The following is a 15722-nucleotide window of genomic DNA, read 5'->3' on the forward strand; positions in this document are numbered from 1 at the left end:
AAAAATGAGAACGAATGACACATGAAAGGAGGTTAACGGTACTCATAACAAGGGACTGAAAATAATAGAGACGTCACTTTGATACAACCACTTTATTACAAAAGTATAGAATACACCTTTTCACGAATCAAGTATTATAAAAGTACAAAAAGAGAATATAAAAAAGGTTCGTGAAAAAAGAAAGAAGATATGTGTAATGGTAGAGATCGACATAAAATGCAATTAGTGTTGCATTGTGAATCTGAAAGATGGAATGAGACAAGACGCCAAGAAGTTCTGCAGCTGCTACTGAGCTCCACGGCACTTAATACCGCACTCCACGTCTGGGCTGTTGACGAGATTGGTCCAACATTCCCATCTTCGCTATTAAGATCTGGAGTATGCAGTTGTCTCAACGCTGTCAAGAGCCCTTTTTGAATTCCTCAGGCGGTCAAGTACAAGTGAAGACAGTGAGCTGCGACGGCACATACTTGATGATTACTCTCTTGCAACATCGTGGTGTTTTGCTTCAGTCCATATATAGAGCACCATTCGGATTCAGCGAGGTTGAATAATCGTGGTTCAGGCCATCGAATCGTTCGTACCTCAATGAGCCACAGTGGTGGAACGTGTGAGGGACGGAAATCGTTTCGATGGCGCTACGGAGAGACGACTTCAGTGCTTGTAGTGGCTCTTGTAGCCGCCGCTGTAGCCACCTCCGTAGCCGCCACTGTAGCTGTTGCTGTAGCTGCTGGCTCCACCTCCCAGGCTGCCAGAGTAGACGCTGCCACCATTCAGCCCACCAGCAGAGCTGGGCACGTAGACGCCCTTCAGCGGACCGCTGGAGCCGCCGAGCCCTCCAGTGGAGTAGGAACTGCCACCGTAGCCGATGCCTCCAGTCGAGTAGGAGCCGCCGCCGTATCCGTAGGAACCGGCGTAGCCACCGCTCAACAGTCCCGTGCCCAGAGAGCCGGACGAGACGATGCCTCCGGCGCCTCCGGCCAAGCCGGAAGAGTAGGCGCCCCCTCCGAGGCCGCCGGCGCTGTAGACACCGCCGCCCAGGCCTCCCAGACCGCCTCCGAGACCGCCTCCCAGACCGCCTCCCAGACCGCCTCCGAGACCGCCTCCGAGACCGCCTCCGATGCCGCCGAGACCTCCAGTGGCGAGACCGCCGCCGACGCCAACTGAGGAGACACCGGTGGAGACGGGCACGGGGACAGGGTGAGGTACGGGAACGCGGACGGGGTAGGGCTGGGGAACTCCCACGGGCACCGGCTGGGGCACGCGGACGGGGTACGGCTGGGGCACGGGGACCGGTACGGGCCTAGCAATGGGGACGGGCACGGGTCGGGGTACTGCGACGGGGTACGGGCGGGGCACGGATACGGGGACCGGGTGGGGCACGCGGACGGGGTACGGCTGGGGCACGGGCACGGGACGGCTCACGGGGACGGGGACGGGCTGAGGAACGGGCACAGGGCGGTTGACGGGAACGGGGACGGGCTGTGGGACGGGCACCCTCACAGTCTGAACCACCGTCTGGGTCTGCGGAGCAGCGACGGCGACACCGCCAAAGCCGGCACCGCCACCGAAGCCTGCGCCGCCACCGAAGCCTGCGCCGCCCCCGAGTCCTCCACCTAGGCCGATTCCTGCACCTCCCAGGCCGGCTCCGCCGTCAGCGAGGCCGATCCCGGCTCCTCCGAGTCCGGCACCGCCACCTCCGAAACCGCCGATGGCGCCACCGCCGCCGTAGTAGCCAGATCCGCCACCGTAGTAGCCAGATCCACCACCGACGAGTCCGCTTCCGCCTCCGATGAGACCACCGCCGCCTCCGACGAGGCCACTTCCGCCTCCGATGTAGCCGGATCCGCCCCCGATGTAGCCGGATCCGCCGCCGTAGTAGCCAGAACCGCCACCGTAGTAGCCAGATCCGCCACCGATCAGTCCACCTCCGCCTCCGACGAGGCCACCTCCGCCTCCGATGAGTCCACCTCCACCGCCGATGCTGTGCTCGCCCGTGAGAATGCCGCGCTTGTCCTGTTTCTTGGCGTCATTGTCCGTTGTGGCCGCTTCAGAAGCAGCCTTGGAGACTTCTCCAGCCCAGGCTGACGCCAGGAGCGCGCAAAGCAGGTACGCCTGTAAGGAATTGTAACTGCTTAAGTGCATGTCAGAGTCCGCGCTCGTTCTACCTTGCTCTAGTATGTAGATCGGCGACGTAGGGGAGATTCGGAAAGTAGACAGGACGGCAAAATAAGAAGTTCCTGCTTATAATTTGACACGTTATAATACTGCTTCCCAATCTTTAACATGTCCGGCTATTTCTGTGAATAACTTACTGCTTTATGTTCAGCGTGTTGAATACGATATTGTAATATGTTTCCAGTAAAGTATGTCGTGGATGAAACTTCCTGGCAGATTAAAACTGTGTGCCAGGCCAAGACTCGAAATCGGTACCTTTGCCTTTCGTGGGCAAGTGCTCTAGCAGCAAAGTTTGGAAGGTAGGAGACAAGGTACTGGCAGAAGTAAAGCTGTGAGGACAGGGGCTGATTCGTGCTTGGGTGGCTCACATGGTAGAGCACTTGCCCCCCAAAGGCAAAGGGCCCGAGTTCGAGTCTCGGTCCGGCACATAGTTTTAATCTGCTAGAAAGTTTCATATCAGCGCACACTCCGCTGCAGAGTATAAAATCTCATTATGTCGTTGATATTTGTGGTCAGGTTGCTTTGGAACTTGACAACGCAGTTTTATAAATCATGGAATCAGAGCAGAGGACTGTGAACAAAAATCTATAATTGTGATTAATAAACTACACAGTAACCTTTTGTTTCTTCTGTCTCATCGCATAAGTGACATGGTTTCCTTCCCTGGGTGATCAAAAAGTCAGTATAAATTTGAAAACTTAATAAACCACGGAACAATGTAGATAGAGAGGTAAAAATTGACTCACATGCTCGGAATGACATGGGGGTTCTATTAGAACAACAACAAAAAAACACCCCATATTGTTAGACGCGTGAAAGATATCTTGCGCGCGTCGTTTGGTGGTGACCGTGTGCTCAGCCGCCACTTTCGTCATGCTTGGCCTCCCAGGTCCCCAGACCTCAGTCCGTGCGGTTATTGGCTTTGGAGTTACCTGAAGTCGCAAGTGTATCGTGATCGACCGACATCTCTAGGGATGCTGAAAGACAACATCCGACGCCAATGCCTCGCCATAACTCCGGACATGCTTTACAGTGCTGTTCACAACATTATTCCTCGACTACAGCTATTGTTGAGGAATGATGGTGGACATATTGAGCATTTCCTGTGAAGAACATCATCTTGCATTGTCTTACTTTGTTCCGCTAGTTATTGCTATCCTGATCAAATGAAGCGCCATCTGCTGGACACCTTTTGAACGCTTGTATTTTTTTGGTTCTGATAAAACCCCATGAGAATTTGTACCTCTGTATCTCCATTATTCCGTAATTTATTCAGTTTTCAAATTTATACTGAGTTTTCGATTACCCAGTATTTTCAATTTCGATGCAATGGCTTTTGTTCTCTAGCTTTTCGCCTAAAGGTGAATCCGAACTATTTTCGTTCTGGTCTCATCCAATGGTCGACTGTTAAGTATCGTAATATAAATCTGTGTTAGGGACTCATTTCTGAATGTGTTGAGTGTCGCACTACATGGAAGTGGAGCAAGATGAATGAACATTACAAGAAAGACGAGACAAGAATATTTTGAAACTCTATCTTACAGAGTAATGCAAAAGGTTAGACGGGTAGAAAAGATATCTAAAAATAAGATACTGAATGTGGGCAGGGAAATATTTTTTTTTTTGTAAGCCAGTTTGGTAATGGAACGAAGTGTGTGTGTGTGTGTGGAGGGGAAGGGTAGGGAACTGTAAAAGTAGTAGAGGTACGTAAAGGTCTAAAGGTAGAAAACGGGTGCAAATTTTAGGGTGCAGTAATCGTGCAGAGACTTACAGAGGAATCACTGCCGTTCAGAGCTCCGTTAACGAGTATCGGACTGAAGACCAGAAGAAAACCAGATACGAATGCAGTGGCGCATTTCGGGAGACAGAGTGTAAGGTAGCGATGTCTCTTCCTTTCGTGCGCACCGCAGTTGAGAAATGGCGGATTTTCAGCCAAAACGTGTAGGCACAATGCGCCAGAATTATTAATAGCTCAACAGGGAAGCGGGAGAAAGGCGGCTGTAAATCAGGGGAGAGCGAATCGGCAGAGGAAGCACAAGAGAACCGGTCGGCCTCCGTCTGCGCCGGAACCGTGAAAGCGACCGTCAGCTGTTCCACCGCGGTCGCACGTGACGTGAGTCACCGCCCACCGGCCACTGGCCATTGGCGGCGGCAGCTAGGTCCCGGAACACTGTGCGAGCAGTGTCTACAGATACGCCTGTGCTCCGGCAGCGATTGCAAAGCACGTGGCAATGGGTGCGTTCTACTGAACCCCTTATTGTGATAAACTTTTAGCGAAAATACCGAAACTGCGCGAGACCAAGACTCGATCTTAAATTTCCAGTTTGATACGATAAGCTATCTTAAATATCACAACATTTCTTTTATTCACACGGAATGTTATTTCCTGCCAAGGAATCGCCTGATAACCGACCACGTTGATCAGTGCCTCCGAGAGGCGGATCAAACCCGGTTCACGGATTATCGGCCAGTGCTGTCGAGCCAGCCAGCTTGTATGTGGTTTTTAAGTCGTTTCCCACATCCAGATTGGTGAATACTGGCCTGGTTCCTACGTCCTACCAAGATACACACTGTGCAGACTTTCAGAAAACGTTTTCACGTTTGAGCATGCGATTAACTTTAGACACAGACTGTTGGGGTACACAGATTACCAACAGTCACTAACAGCGCCTCAACAAGTATAACAATGCTGGCCGCACAGAAAAAAATGGGCAAAAGCACGAAGAAGAAGAAGAGGGTTTACTTTTCCCTGAAATAAATATTTCATATGTATTGCAAGAAAGTAAACACTTGAGGTTTGCGTTAACCATGTAAATGATCAGGTTTGTAGTAGATGAAAATTATTTTTCCTAGCTTTTGTTAATTTAACTGAGCACGCGATAAAATTGGACGTGGAATGCAAAACGTATCATTTACTTCGCTTTTTCGGGAAAAAAACCTATTGTTACACCAAACAATGCTTCGCCTCTAGATTCTGCATTTTAATGTTTATTTGTTGCAGTTTTACATGATTTTCGAAACACTCTTGTTCCACCAGCTCATTGTTCTGCGGCCTTGCGAGAAAACTGTGGTATAATCGACAAGACATATAAAAGCGTTGTGTTTAGGGTGAGGCAAAATTTATTTTTATTATTTCCATACAGGCTGTCGGGGAGTGTCCATACATCCGTTTCAATCGTGGAATCTCAACTATGACGATACGAATAGAGGACAACAGATCATCCCGTCCCCGAGCGGCGAAAAACTCCCACAGGGGCCGAGTATCGAACCGGGGCCCCTTAGGTTATCAAACCTCAACACTGAGTGTGCAGCTACCGAGGCAGACAAGAGGCAATTCTCGTTGTGAAAGAGAGTCTTTTATTGACCCCATTTCACAATGGTAATCGTTTTATTGCACAGTTATGTCTGTACCATATTCGCAGGAACGGAACACACTTCGGATAAGGTTGAAGTGGCAAGAGTTGGGTATCTTCGGCGATGACGTCTGGCCAATAACCCTAATATCAGTAACCCAACCAGCACTGATTTTTTTAAAAAGAATCAAGCTTGAATGTATAAAACAGGATCAACAACTCCGTTGTCAGAGCTGGTTGTTTACGCATATGAGTGTTTATGACGTCAACTATGTGTCCCACAATGATGTAATTTTGCAGGTACGTTCAGTGTTATATGCGGATACCGTCTGCAAACGGTTTTCCGAAAACATTTGTATTAAAGAAGTAATAAACTGAATCCTTGTACCTGACGCTGAACTTTTACTGCATGGACAGCGAAAATGTAATAAGGGACGAACTCTTTATTTCTTTGGAAGCTATGAGAGAGGAAAAGTTCAGAAAGTATTTGGAATTATGTGTGAAGTTTATTAGAAGTCTCTAAGCGTTCTCATTACGAAATGACTATAGGTTGACTACTTGGCACGAGTCATATGCACGGGTGATAACTTTATTCCTTGTACTTTACTAAGTCTTTAATGTAAGACTGTACGTCCTAACAGACTGCCTCCGTCGCTGAGGGGTCTGTACTGCTGATTGGCGTGTAGCGGACATGGGTTCGATTCCCAGTACTGCCACAGATTTTTAATTTGGTTAGAGGACTGGTACGGAATACACTCGGATTCTTGAGGCTAACTGGGAAACAACTAGATCGATTAGCAGCGGTTCCAACTCGACAGCGACCGCGAAAGAGGTGTGGTGACCAGATGGCCCCCCGTACCGCATCCAGAGAAGCCACTGGCAGAGTATGACACGGCGGTCGGTCGGTCCCATTGGCATGTCTAGAGCAGGAACGCGTAGCTTTACCTCTTTAATGTGTAGATCATGACAGAATTTTAAATTTTTAAGTTCGGTCAATAAATATATGAAACACTGAAGATCAATTTTTTTTGTCCCTGGGAATCACTAGGTAAGAGCAAGTGAGATCGTACATAATTTGAGTAGTTTGTACCACAAATATTCACAATTTATACCCTGAAGGAGCGAAGACATGGTTAAGGCTACCGCTCATGACAAGCGGGAAATCTGGGATCGAGTCCAGCCGCGGCTCAAATTTTTATTTGTAACAAGTAGCTGATGCTAATACATAAAACATGAAACCGTTTTACAAGAATTTTATGTGATCGGTTTTTTCGGAATCCCTTCACACTTCTATGGAGCACATTTTTACGGAAGTAGACCACCGTGTTGAACTTCAGAACACGTTCTAGGTCCTGCTATACAAATGTATAACGGCAGTTCCGTGTATGAGCTCTGTTCCCTTCCTGCATAACATAGCGACCCGTTCAAAGAAATTAATCTTCCAAGCCCGTACTGCCCAAAAGACGGCGGTATACTACCCGACGACGGGGAAAGCTAATCTGGATTATTCAATCGGACTCGAGCGGAAACTGCGGGACCGGTTCCAGCTAATGTGCTGGAGAAGGTATCTGGATAATGTGGAGCAAAGTGGCCGCAGGATGTCTTGTCGGGCTATCATCTTGGCTCGTGAAAGCTGTTCGCTGTTGCATAATAGGAGGCCAGCTGCGTTACGGAGCTATTACCGTCCGCTGGGTGGAGTTCCCGCAGACAATTAAACCAGCTTAAGCGTCTAGATTCGTTTCAGTTCTCTCCCAGATAATCGTATGAGAGCCATAAAAAGAACGAAATGACCTCTCGCCGAATCCAACTGCAGAACTGGACAGGTTTTTCTGTTTCTGGCGCAACTCCGACTACCGTCCTCATAAGAAGTTTGAGAACAATGATCTCGTCATTAAAGAGCAGCCACGGGTTCTCTTGGACAGGTGCGAGGATGGACATTTAGCCTGATCTCGTCGAAAGAACCGTCTTGCATTCGGTCACATACAGCTGTAGCAGAAATATTGAGGACATGTAAATAGCGGTGTAATGCGGTACTGGAAAATTAGTAGGTGACAGAACACCCTGCAACAAAACTGACACACGGAGGGACAATAGGAGATCTGTTAAATGTAGTTACGTGGTACTGGAAGGGAAAAATTGTAGCGGCTAACAAGGGCTGCGTAATAGAATGCTGGAGGCATAACTGCAGCTCAAGACAAGTTTTTACCGAAACACTGCAGTGAGACCAGGGCTACACGTTAACGAGGAGAAAACTGAGTAAATGGTCATGATTAAACACCACTGATAGCTGATGAATTGACTTTTAATGGAGTAGACATAGTTAAATATTTGGTTAGCATTTTTAGCGAGCAAAATAGACTGAAAACTGAAATTAAGGTAAGGATCGCAACGGAAAATCGACCATGTTCTAGCTTATGGGACGTGCTGTGCCGTAGAGCAGTTTCGACAAGTTTTAAAATCATGATATACCAGCGTATAATTCTCTCGGTAGTACTATATGGCTCTGAAACGTTTACATTAAGGAAAATAGATGAACAGAAACTACCAGACTTCGACAGATAGATATTATGGAAAATATTTGGCCCCGAGAGGGATACACACCCACAGGAATGGAGGATAGTAAAAACATTAGGAACTAGCAGACCTATATTCGCAAGCTGATGTCCAAAGGATGAAGGAAAAACGATGGATGTGGGCTGGACACCTAGTTAGGACGGAAGCGGAAAGGCTACCACGAATATCCGTGGAGGGCACAAGGGACTGAGGAAGGCCAAGAACAAAGTGGAAGGATGAAGTTACAGGGATACGGAGGCGATGGGCCTAAGAAAGGGAGAATGGATGGCGAAAGGCAGGAACAGAAATGATTGTTGGAGGAATGTAGAGCCGGCCGGGGTGGCCGAGCGGTTCTGGGCGCTACGGTCTGGAACTGCGCGACCTCAACGGTCGCAGGTTCGAATCCTGCCTCGGGCATGGCTGTTTGTGATGTCCTTAGGTTACTTAGGTTTAAGTAGTTCTACGTTCTAGGGCCATTTGAACCATTTGAACCAGGAATGTAGAGAACGCATATGGGCTCTCAGGCCACAGCGTCAGTTGAAGAATCAACGTTTTCGGTCTCGAAAACTGACAACGGCAGGAAGAATGGTGTACTGACCACACACCCCTCCATATCCGCATCCAGTCACGCTTAGCGCGTGTGTATGAGACGGTGGTCGGTCGGTACCGTTGGCCTGTTCGGAGGGAATTCAGTTGAGTTTAGTTTGGAGCGCTGTGAGTGGTTTACCAGAGGGCCATGTGATACTCTACTGCTGACAGTAAGGCAGTGGAGTTGTGTTTACTCGATAGTCGTAACTAAAGTGGTCGCAACGAATTCGTGACCCACAGGGACCATAGACAAGAGGCACGGTATATCAATGACGATCCGATTCAAACCCGACAGCAACTGTCGCTTCCAATGAATACAGGGCAGCCTCGATAATTTCCTAAGCGAACATGGCCAAGGCAACTGCATTCTAGTGATAGCTCGAACCTGAAATTCACTGACATTGCCGATTCTATTGTAATCTTCTTTTGAAAAACAATGTAATGTTAACACAATTACTGGATTACTAGTTTCGATAATATGTATTTCCATCCTCAGATTCATAAATCCGTACAGTAGTAGTCACATCAGACTTAGCTTACACGACTCTGCACGTGAGGATTACACAGCATGTATAAAGGAACGAGGTATTACAGAGAAATGCCAGGTGTATTATCACAAAGTGCGTAAATCTTTGAGTATACACGGGACGTCTTACCGCTTAGTGGTATAAAGCAGTGTTGACTGCCACAGTTCGTGTTTTGTGTCCCTGCCTTAGTCCTTGCGAAACCGACGACCTCCACTTACTCTGGGAGATTGTAGAGTACAGCAGGAATGTACGTTATTAGGTTGATGAATCCGTTATTATACAAACTGGTAAATAGAGAGTTCTGCACAATGACAGGTATAACAGAGGTTCTCATTATCATTATAGAAGCAGTGTGCGAAATGTAATAGTGAAGTGAAAGGAGGGTATTTTCATTTGGTTCACAGCTACAGGCTTGAGGAATATTAATTTTCAGAGGAAAATAAAAATAGAAAGGAGTGTTGCAGCGTTATTGACGTTGGAAGAAATGATAGTCTGGTATCTCAACACCAGTTCTCAAAGTGTAGGTGTGTGTTCATAAACTGTAAAATTGTAAATGTTTATGAGACTCTGGACTAGAAAACTGAATGTGGTTTGTAGTGATCGTCACTAGCTTTAACAGTCAATAAAAATTTCTTGAAATAAATATTCTTGCACTAAACTGCTTAATTTTCTAATTCTTCTAAATTAATATTCGTAATAAAAAGCGGCTTGAGGTAAAGAGAAGTGTCTTGAAGAAAGTCAGTACAGCTGTGGACTCTAAATAAGTCTTCTGGATGTATGAAAGCCCTTACAGCATATTATGTCCACAGATTCTATTATGGTTCCTTACACAGTACGTAAAGAAAGGGCAGTCACATCACTAGTGTTGAAGTTGGAAGTATGTGCATGTCAGATGTGAACTGAAGGTGTCCGCTTCAGATAACGACAGACACTGGCTTTAAAAAATATATATTTCTTCAAACGAATATTCTGCCATAAATCTATGTTTTTGTTCTAAGTTTTCAAGGAAAATAGTGGACATAAAAAGCAGCCTTATGCAGGAAAACTGTTGATTTCAAAGAATTAAATGCAGATATGAAATATTAATAGGCGTACTGAATTTTTGAAACCTATAGAGGTATAGAGGATATTAGGATGTATATGCAATTCTGCAGAAATTGTTTTAGGTCTGCAAACTCATCTGTGTGGAGCTCACCATAGCAGTAGCCCTAAACTTGCACCAGTTGTGGAAAGAAAAATTGGCATCATGCATAAAAATTAGCTCTTTCACGAATTTTAATGTAGATGTAGATGTAAAGTTGTAGACAGAGTACTGAATGTATGAACCCTTTGGAGCCTTATGAACACTGCAGAAGTTATTTTAGGTCCACAAACTGATCAGTGAGGAACTCACCACGGCAGTGGGCCTCGTCTTGCTTGCGCTGTAGAAATAAAAAAGCGGCCTCACGCAGAAAAATGACATCTTTTGAGATATTTAATGCAGCTGTGAAATATTAGTAAGTGTAGTGAATGTATGAAAGCTATGGCACCTTATAAACACTGCAGAAGTTATTTTAGGTTCACACATTGATCCGTGTGGAACTCACCACAGCAGTGGTATCCTTCTTGATCGGGTTGTGAAAATAAAACGTGGCCATAAATTACCTCAGTCAAGAAATTAATGGAGCTGTGAAGTATTAATAATCATACTGAATGTATGAAAGCTACAGAGATATGGAACGTTATTAACACTGCAGAAATTATTTTCGAAAGCTGCACTGTGTGGAACTCACCACAGCAGTGGTGCTCATCTTCCACAGTTTGTGGAAATAAAACGTGGCCTTACATTACCTCAATCAAGAAATTAATACAGCTGTGAAGTGTTAATAATTATACTGTATGTATCAAAGCTACGGAGATACGGAACGTTATTAACACTACAGAAAGTCCGAAAACTGAACCGTGTGGAGCTGACCACAGCAGTGGTACTCATCTTGCTCGGGGTGTGGAAATAAAACGTGGCCTTAAATTACCTCAGTCAAGAAATTGATGCAGCGGCGAAGAATAAATAATCATACAGAATGTATTAAAGCTATGGAGATATGGAACGTTATTAACACTGGTAATATTATTTCAAGTCCAAAAACTGAACCGTGTGGAACTCACCACAGCAGTGGTGCTTATATTGCACAGGTTGTGGAAATAAACCATGGCCTTAAATTACCTCAGTCAAGAAATTAATACAGCTTTGAAGTGTTAATAAGTATACTGAATGTATGAAAGCTACAGAGATATGGAGCATTATTAACACTGCAGAGCCAGCCAGAGTGGCCATGGGGTTCTATGCGCTACAGTCTGGAACCGCGTGAACGCTACAGTCGCAGGTTCGAATCTTGCCTCGGACATGGATGTGTGTGATGTTCTTAGGTTAGTTAGGTTTAAGCAGTTCTAAGTTCTAGGGGACTGATGACCTCAGAAGTTAAGTCCCATAGTGCTCAGAGCCATTTTAACCATTTTTGAACACTGCAGAAATTATTTTAAGTGCGACAACTGAAACGTGTGGAACTCACCACAGCAGTGGTGCTCATCTTGCACATGTTGTGGAAATAAACCGTGGCCGTAATTTACCTCAGTCAAGAAATTACTGCAGCTGTGTAGTGTTAATAAGTATACTGTAAGTATGAAAGCTACGGAGATATGGAACGTTATTAACACGGCAGAAATTATTTCGAGTCCGAAAACTGAACCGTGTGGAACTCACCACAGCAGTGGTCCTCATCTTGCTCGGGTTGGCTGTTGCTGCCTGTGAGAGGAGCCGAACTGTTGTGCCCTGGCGATGATCCGCCGGCAGTATATATACACATCCCCGGCGTGGTGGCATTTCGCATCCACACACACACACACACACAGGGAGAAAGGGAGGAGGCAGTCCGGGCCGACTCATCCGCAGAAGGCAGACAGCCGCCCCTCTCCCGGCACGCCGTCTGGAGGGATGGCCTGCCGGGGTCACCGCGAGTACCACCAGTGGGAGGGGCCTTCCGCGCCCTGCAACGCCGGCAAAAAGCGCCGCACTCGCAGCCTAATCACCGCGCGCCACTTTCGCTACCTGCGGGTCAGCGCGGCAGATCTGTGGCGGCTAGTCGATCGTCGGAAAGGACCGGTAGGTCACTTTCTATGCCGCCGCTGCCACACACTTTCGGGCCATTTCTCCGTCGGCGCTCTGTTGCAACCGTGGCGACCTTTCGCCGGTCGCAGCCTTCCTTCTCTGCCACCGGATCCACCCACTAATTCCAGTCGGCCACGGCCGACCACCGTGTACCAGCAGAACAGCCTGTATGCATTACGCACCTGCAGTCGCCGCTGCTTTGATACGCATTCGTTCTCGCGATACTGCCTCGGTGTAACGGATATTCAAAATGAATATAGTAGCTGAAAAAGGTTACAACAAGACAAGAATAATTATAAAGGGTAAAAACGGAAACCTCATACACTGAAGTGCAAAAGAAACTGGTATAGGCATACGTGTTCAAATACAGAGTCTTGTAGACAGGCAGAATACGTCACAGTGGCCTGGAACGCCTATACAGGGTGAAAAGTATTTAAACCGACAAACTCTGGGGGGTTGTACGGGACATCAAATCAAATATTTTTCCCTAATTTCATTTTTTCCTATGAGGATTATTTAAACTGGTGGAGGCCGTATTACGTTCTTCAGTTGCTACAGGCCGTATTACGCTCTTCAGTTCTTAAAGGCCGTATTACGATCTTCAGTTGTAGGAAACTGCTGTCCAACAGTGTAGTAGTTCATTGTATCTGTTTACTAACGGAGTAAGTACACTAATGGAGTGAGTACACTGATATGGTCGATGCGTACTACGTAGCGCACCACAACGGACGAGTTGCACAGCGGGTTTATCAACAACAATATCCTAATCGCCGTATCCCGCACCATATGACCTTTGCTGCTGTGTACCAATGTCTGGTGGGACAGGGTCATTTAGCAGATTACCTGGACAGGGACGCCGTCGCACGGTAAGGACGCTGCAATTTGAGGAAGCTGTCTTGCAGCATGTGGAGCGGGATCCTTTAATCACCACTCGCGCAATTGCACGTAACATGGGGACAAATCAGACGACTGTATGAACAGTCCTTCTAGAGCAATTGTAGCGTCCATTTCACTTACAGCGTGTCCACAACCTGGAACAAGTTGATTATCCACCCAGAGCACAGTTTTCGCAGTGGTACCTCGAACGGTGAGAAATGCATCCTACATTTCCATCCTCTGTGTTGTTTACCGATGAATCAACGTTCGGGCGTGATGAAGTCTTCAACATGCACAATTCGCATGTTTGGAGTGACGATAACCCACATGCCACAGTTACTAGCGCTCATCAGGTGCGGTTCTTCGTTTTTGTGTGGGTCGGTGTTGGGGACTGTTTAATTGAGCCGTTTCTGCTACCTAGGCCATTAAATGGCAGGCACTCTTACAAACTGTGCAAATGTGTGTGAAATATACCTGCTAAGGTCATCACACAACGTAACCTAAATTATCCTAAGGACAAGCACACACACCCATGCCCGAGGGAGGACTCGAACCTCCGCCGGGACCAGCCGCACAATCCATGACTGCAGCGCCTCAGACCGCTCGGCTAATTCCACGCGGCCGCACTATTACAATTTTCTCTCCAGAGCGTTGCCAGAATAGCTGGAAGACGTCCCGCTCCCTACAAGACGACACATGTGGTTCCAACATGACGGGGCGCCGGCACATTTCAGTCGTCGTGAGCGTCGATTCCTGGACCGACGGTTCCCAGAAACGTGGATTGGCAGAGGTGGTCCTGTATCATGGCCTGCTCGATCCCCAGATATGTCCCCCTCTTGACGTTTTTGTGTGGGGAGAGATTCGCAACCTTGTTTACCCAACTCCTATTTCATAAAAAGAGGATCTGGTTGCCTGGATAGTAGCAGCAGCAGGAACAATTCAGGATACTCCTGGGGTTTTTGCCCGTGTCAGACAGAACATGATCCGACGGTGTAACCATTGTTTACGTGTCAATGGAGGCATTTTTCAAAATCTACTATAACTGAAATTGGGTTGCGTTAATGTGTTGTCTCTTGGTCATAAAAAATGGAAAAGTATTTGTTGGTTTAATTAATTTACCACCAGAGAAATCTTCCTCTACCGCTTTAAATACTCCTCATAGGGAAAACATTAGAGAAACTTTTTTGTTTTGATGTCCCCTACAACCCCAGAGTTTGTCGGTTTAAATACTTTTCACCTTGTATAAGACAACAAGTCCCTTCCGCTGTTGTTAGATTGGTTAGTGCTGCTACAATGGCACTTATCAAGATTTAACTGAGTTTGAACGTGGTGTTATAGCCAGCACACGAGTGAAGGGACACAGCATCTCCGAAGTAGCGATGAAGTAGTGGGGCAATTTTTTAAAGTATGCAACAGAAAGTCTCACGCTAAAACATGCGGCTGGGGTGGCCCTTTTTGTGTTATCGTAAGATCTATACTGTTCTTCTGGAGGGCTCTAGCATTTAACATGGGCTGGTGGTGGTCCTAACGGTTAGCTGGCGACGTGGGTGTCCATCCGTTATCGTAGGGCCTTCAGCTTAACACGGTTCTGCTCACGGCTTCTTTTCTCGTTTCTCCCCTCGGAACTGCGTCTGTCTCACGGTGGGAAGGTATGACATGCATTTAGGCATTCTTGTGTTAGTCTGTGGTATTCCATTTGCTCACTCGTTACTCGTATTACTTTGGTTAATTTAATGTCACGATTTATTCCCAGCTATGTGACATACTAGTAGATTTGCTTATTATGTCTGGGTTTTCATGGAAGGTGTTGGATTTGCCTGACACCTTACAGTGCTATGATACTTGCAGCAACTACACTAAGGTCAGAAACACCGCGGTCAGATAGTTCACGGAGCTATTTTAGTTGTAAGTCATTCCACCACATCAGAGGCAGGGGTACAGAGTACAAATGAGCCTTCGAGTCTAACTGAACATGGCAAACTCAACGAATGTTCTGGCCGATTTTTGGACAAAACCTTACCTGGACATATCACAATTTGACATGGTGCAAATGGCTCTGAGCAAGACCGAACTTCTGAGGCCATCAGTCCCCTAGAACTTAGAACTACTTAAACCTAACTAACCTAAGGGCATCACACACATCCATGCCCGAGAGAGGATTCGAACCTGCGGTCGTAGCGGTCGCGCGGTTCCAGACTGTAGCGCCTAGAACCGCTCGGCCTCCCCGGGCGGCGTTTGACATGGATTCCACAAATTCGTCGTTCACAAGGAGAAGCACACGCGCTTTCGGCTACGGAGGTTCGCACATTTTTTAAATCAACTTGTTCCAGGTCGTTGAATCGCTCCTACTGGACATGACGACTCTGTGTTCTTCCCTTGACCACTTTGATCTTTCCATCTGTCGCACATAGACTTCTTGTTGTATTTTATTTTTTTTTTGCCTAAAGTAAGTGCTTAACTCAAGCTACGCTTTCATCTATTATGCACATAGATACATGTCTT

General features: G+C 46.8%; 1 protein-coding gene across 2 annotated transcripts; it reads right to left on the reverse strand.

Moving 5' to 3' along the window:
- Positions 1 to 73: 73 nt before the first annotated feature.
- LOC126291995 (uncharacterized) lies at positions 74 to 12018 on the reverse strand. 2 transcript variants are annotated; one of them, XM_049985769.1, is made up of 3 exons: positions 11940 to 12018; positions 1977 to 2115; positions 74 to 1934 (listed from the first exon to the last, which is right to left on the reverse strand). In XM_049985769.1, exons 1-3 carry the CDS (start codon positions 11955 to 11957, stop codon positions 655 to 657), a joined length of 1437 nt encoding a protein of 478 aa, XP_049841726.1. In that variant the 5' UTR covers positions 11958 to 12018; the 3' UTR covers positions 74 to 654. The 2 variants fall into 2 exon arrangements, with proteins under 2 accessions (XP_049841726.1, XP_049841725.1); XM_049985768.1 differs by having other exon boundaries at positions 74 to 2115.
- Positions 12019 to 15722: the final 3704 nt, after the last annotated feature.

This window comes from Schistocerca gregaria, chromosome 9 (assembly GCF_023897955.1).
Source record: "Schistocerca gregaria isolate iqSchGreg1 chromosome 9, iqSchGreg1.2, whole genome shotgun sequence".
Classification (NCBI taxonomy): Eukaryota; Metazoa; Arthropoda; class Insecta; order Orthoptera; family Acrididae; genus Schistocerca; species Schistocerca gregaria.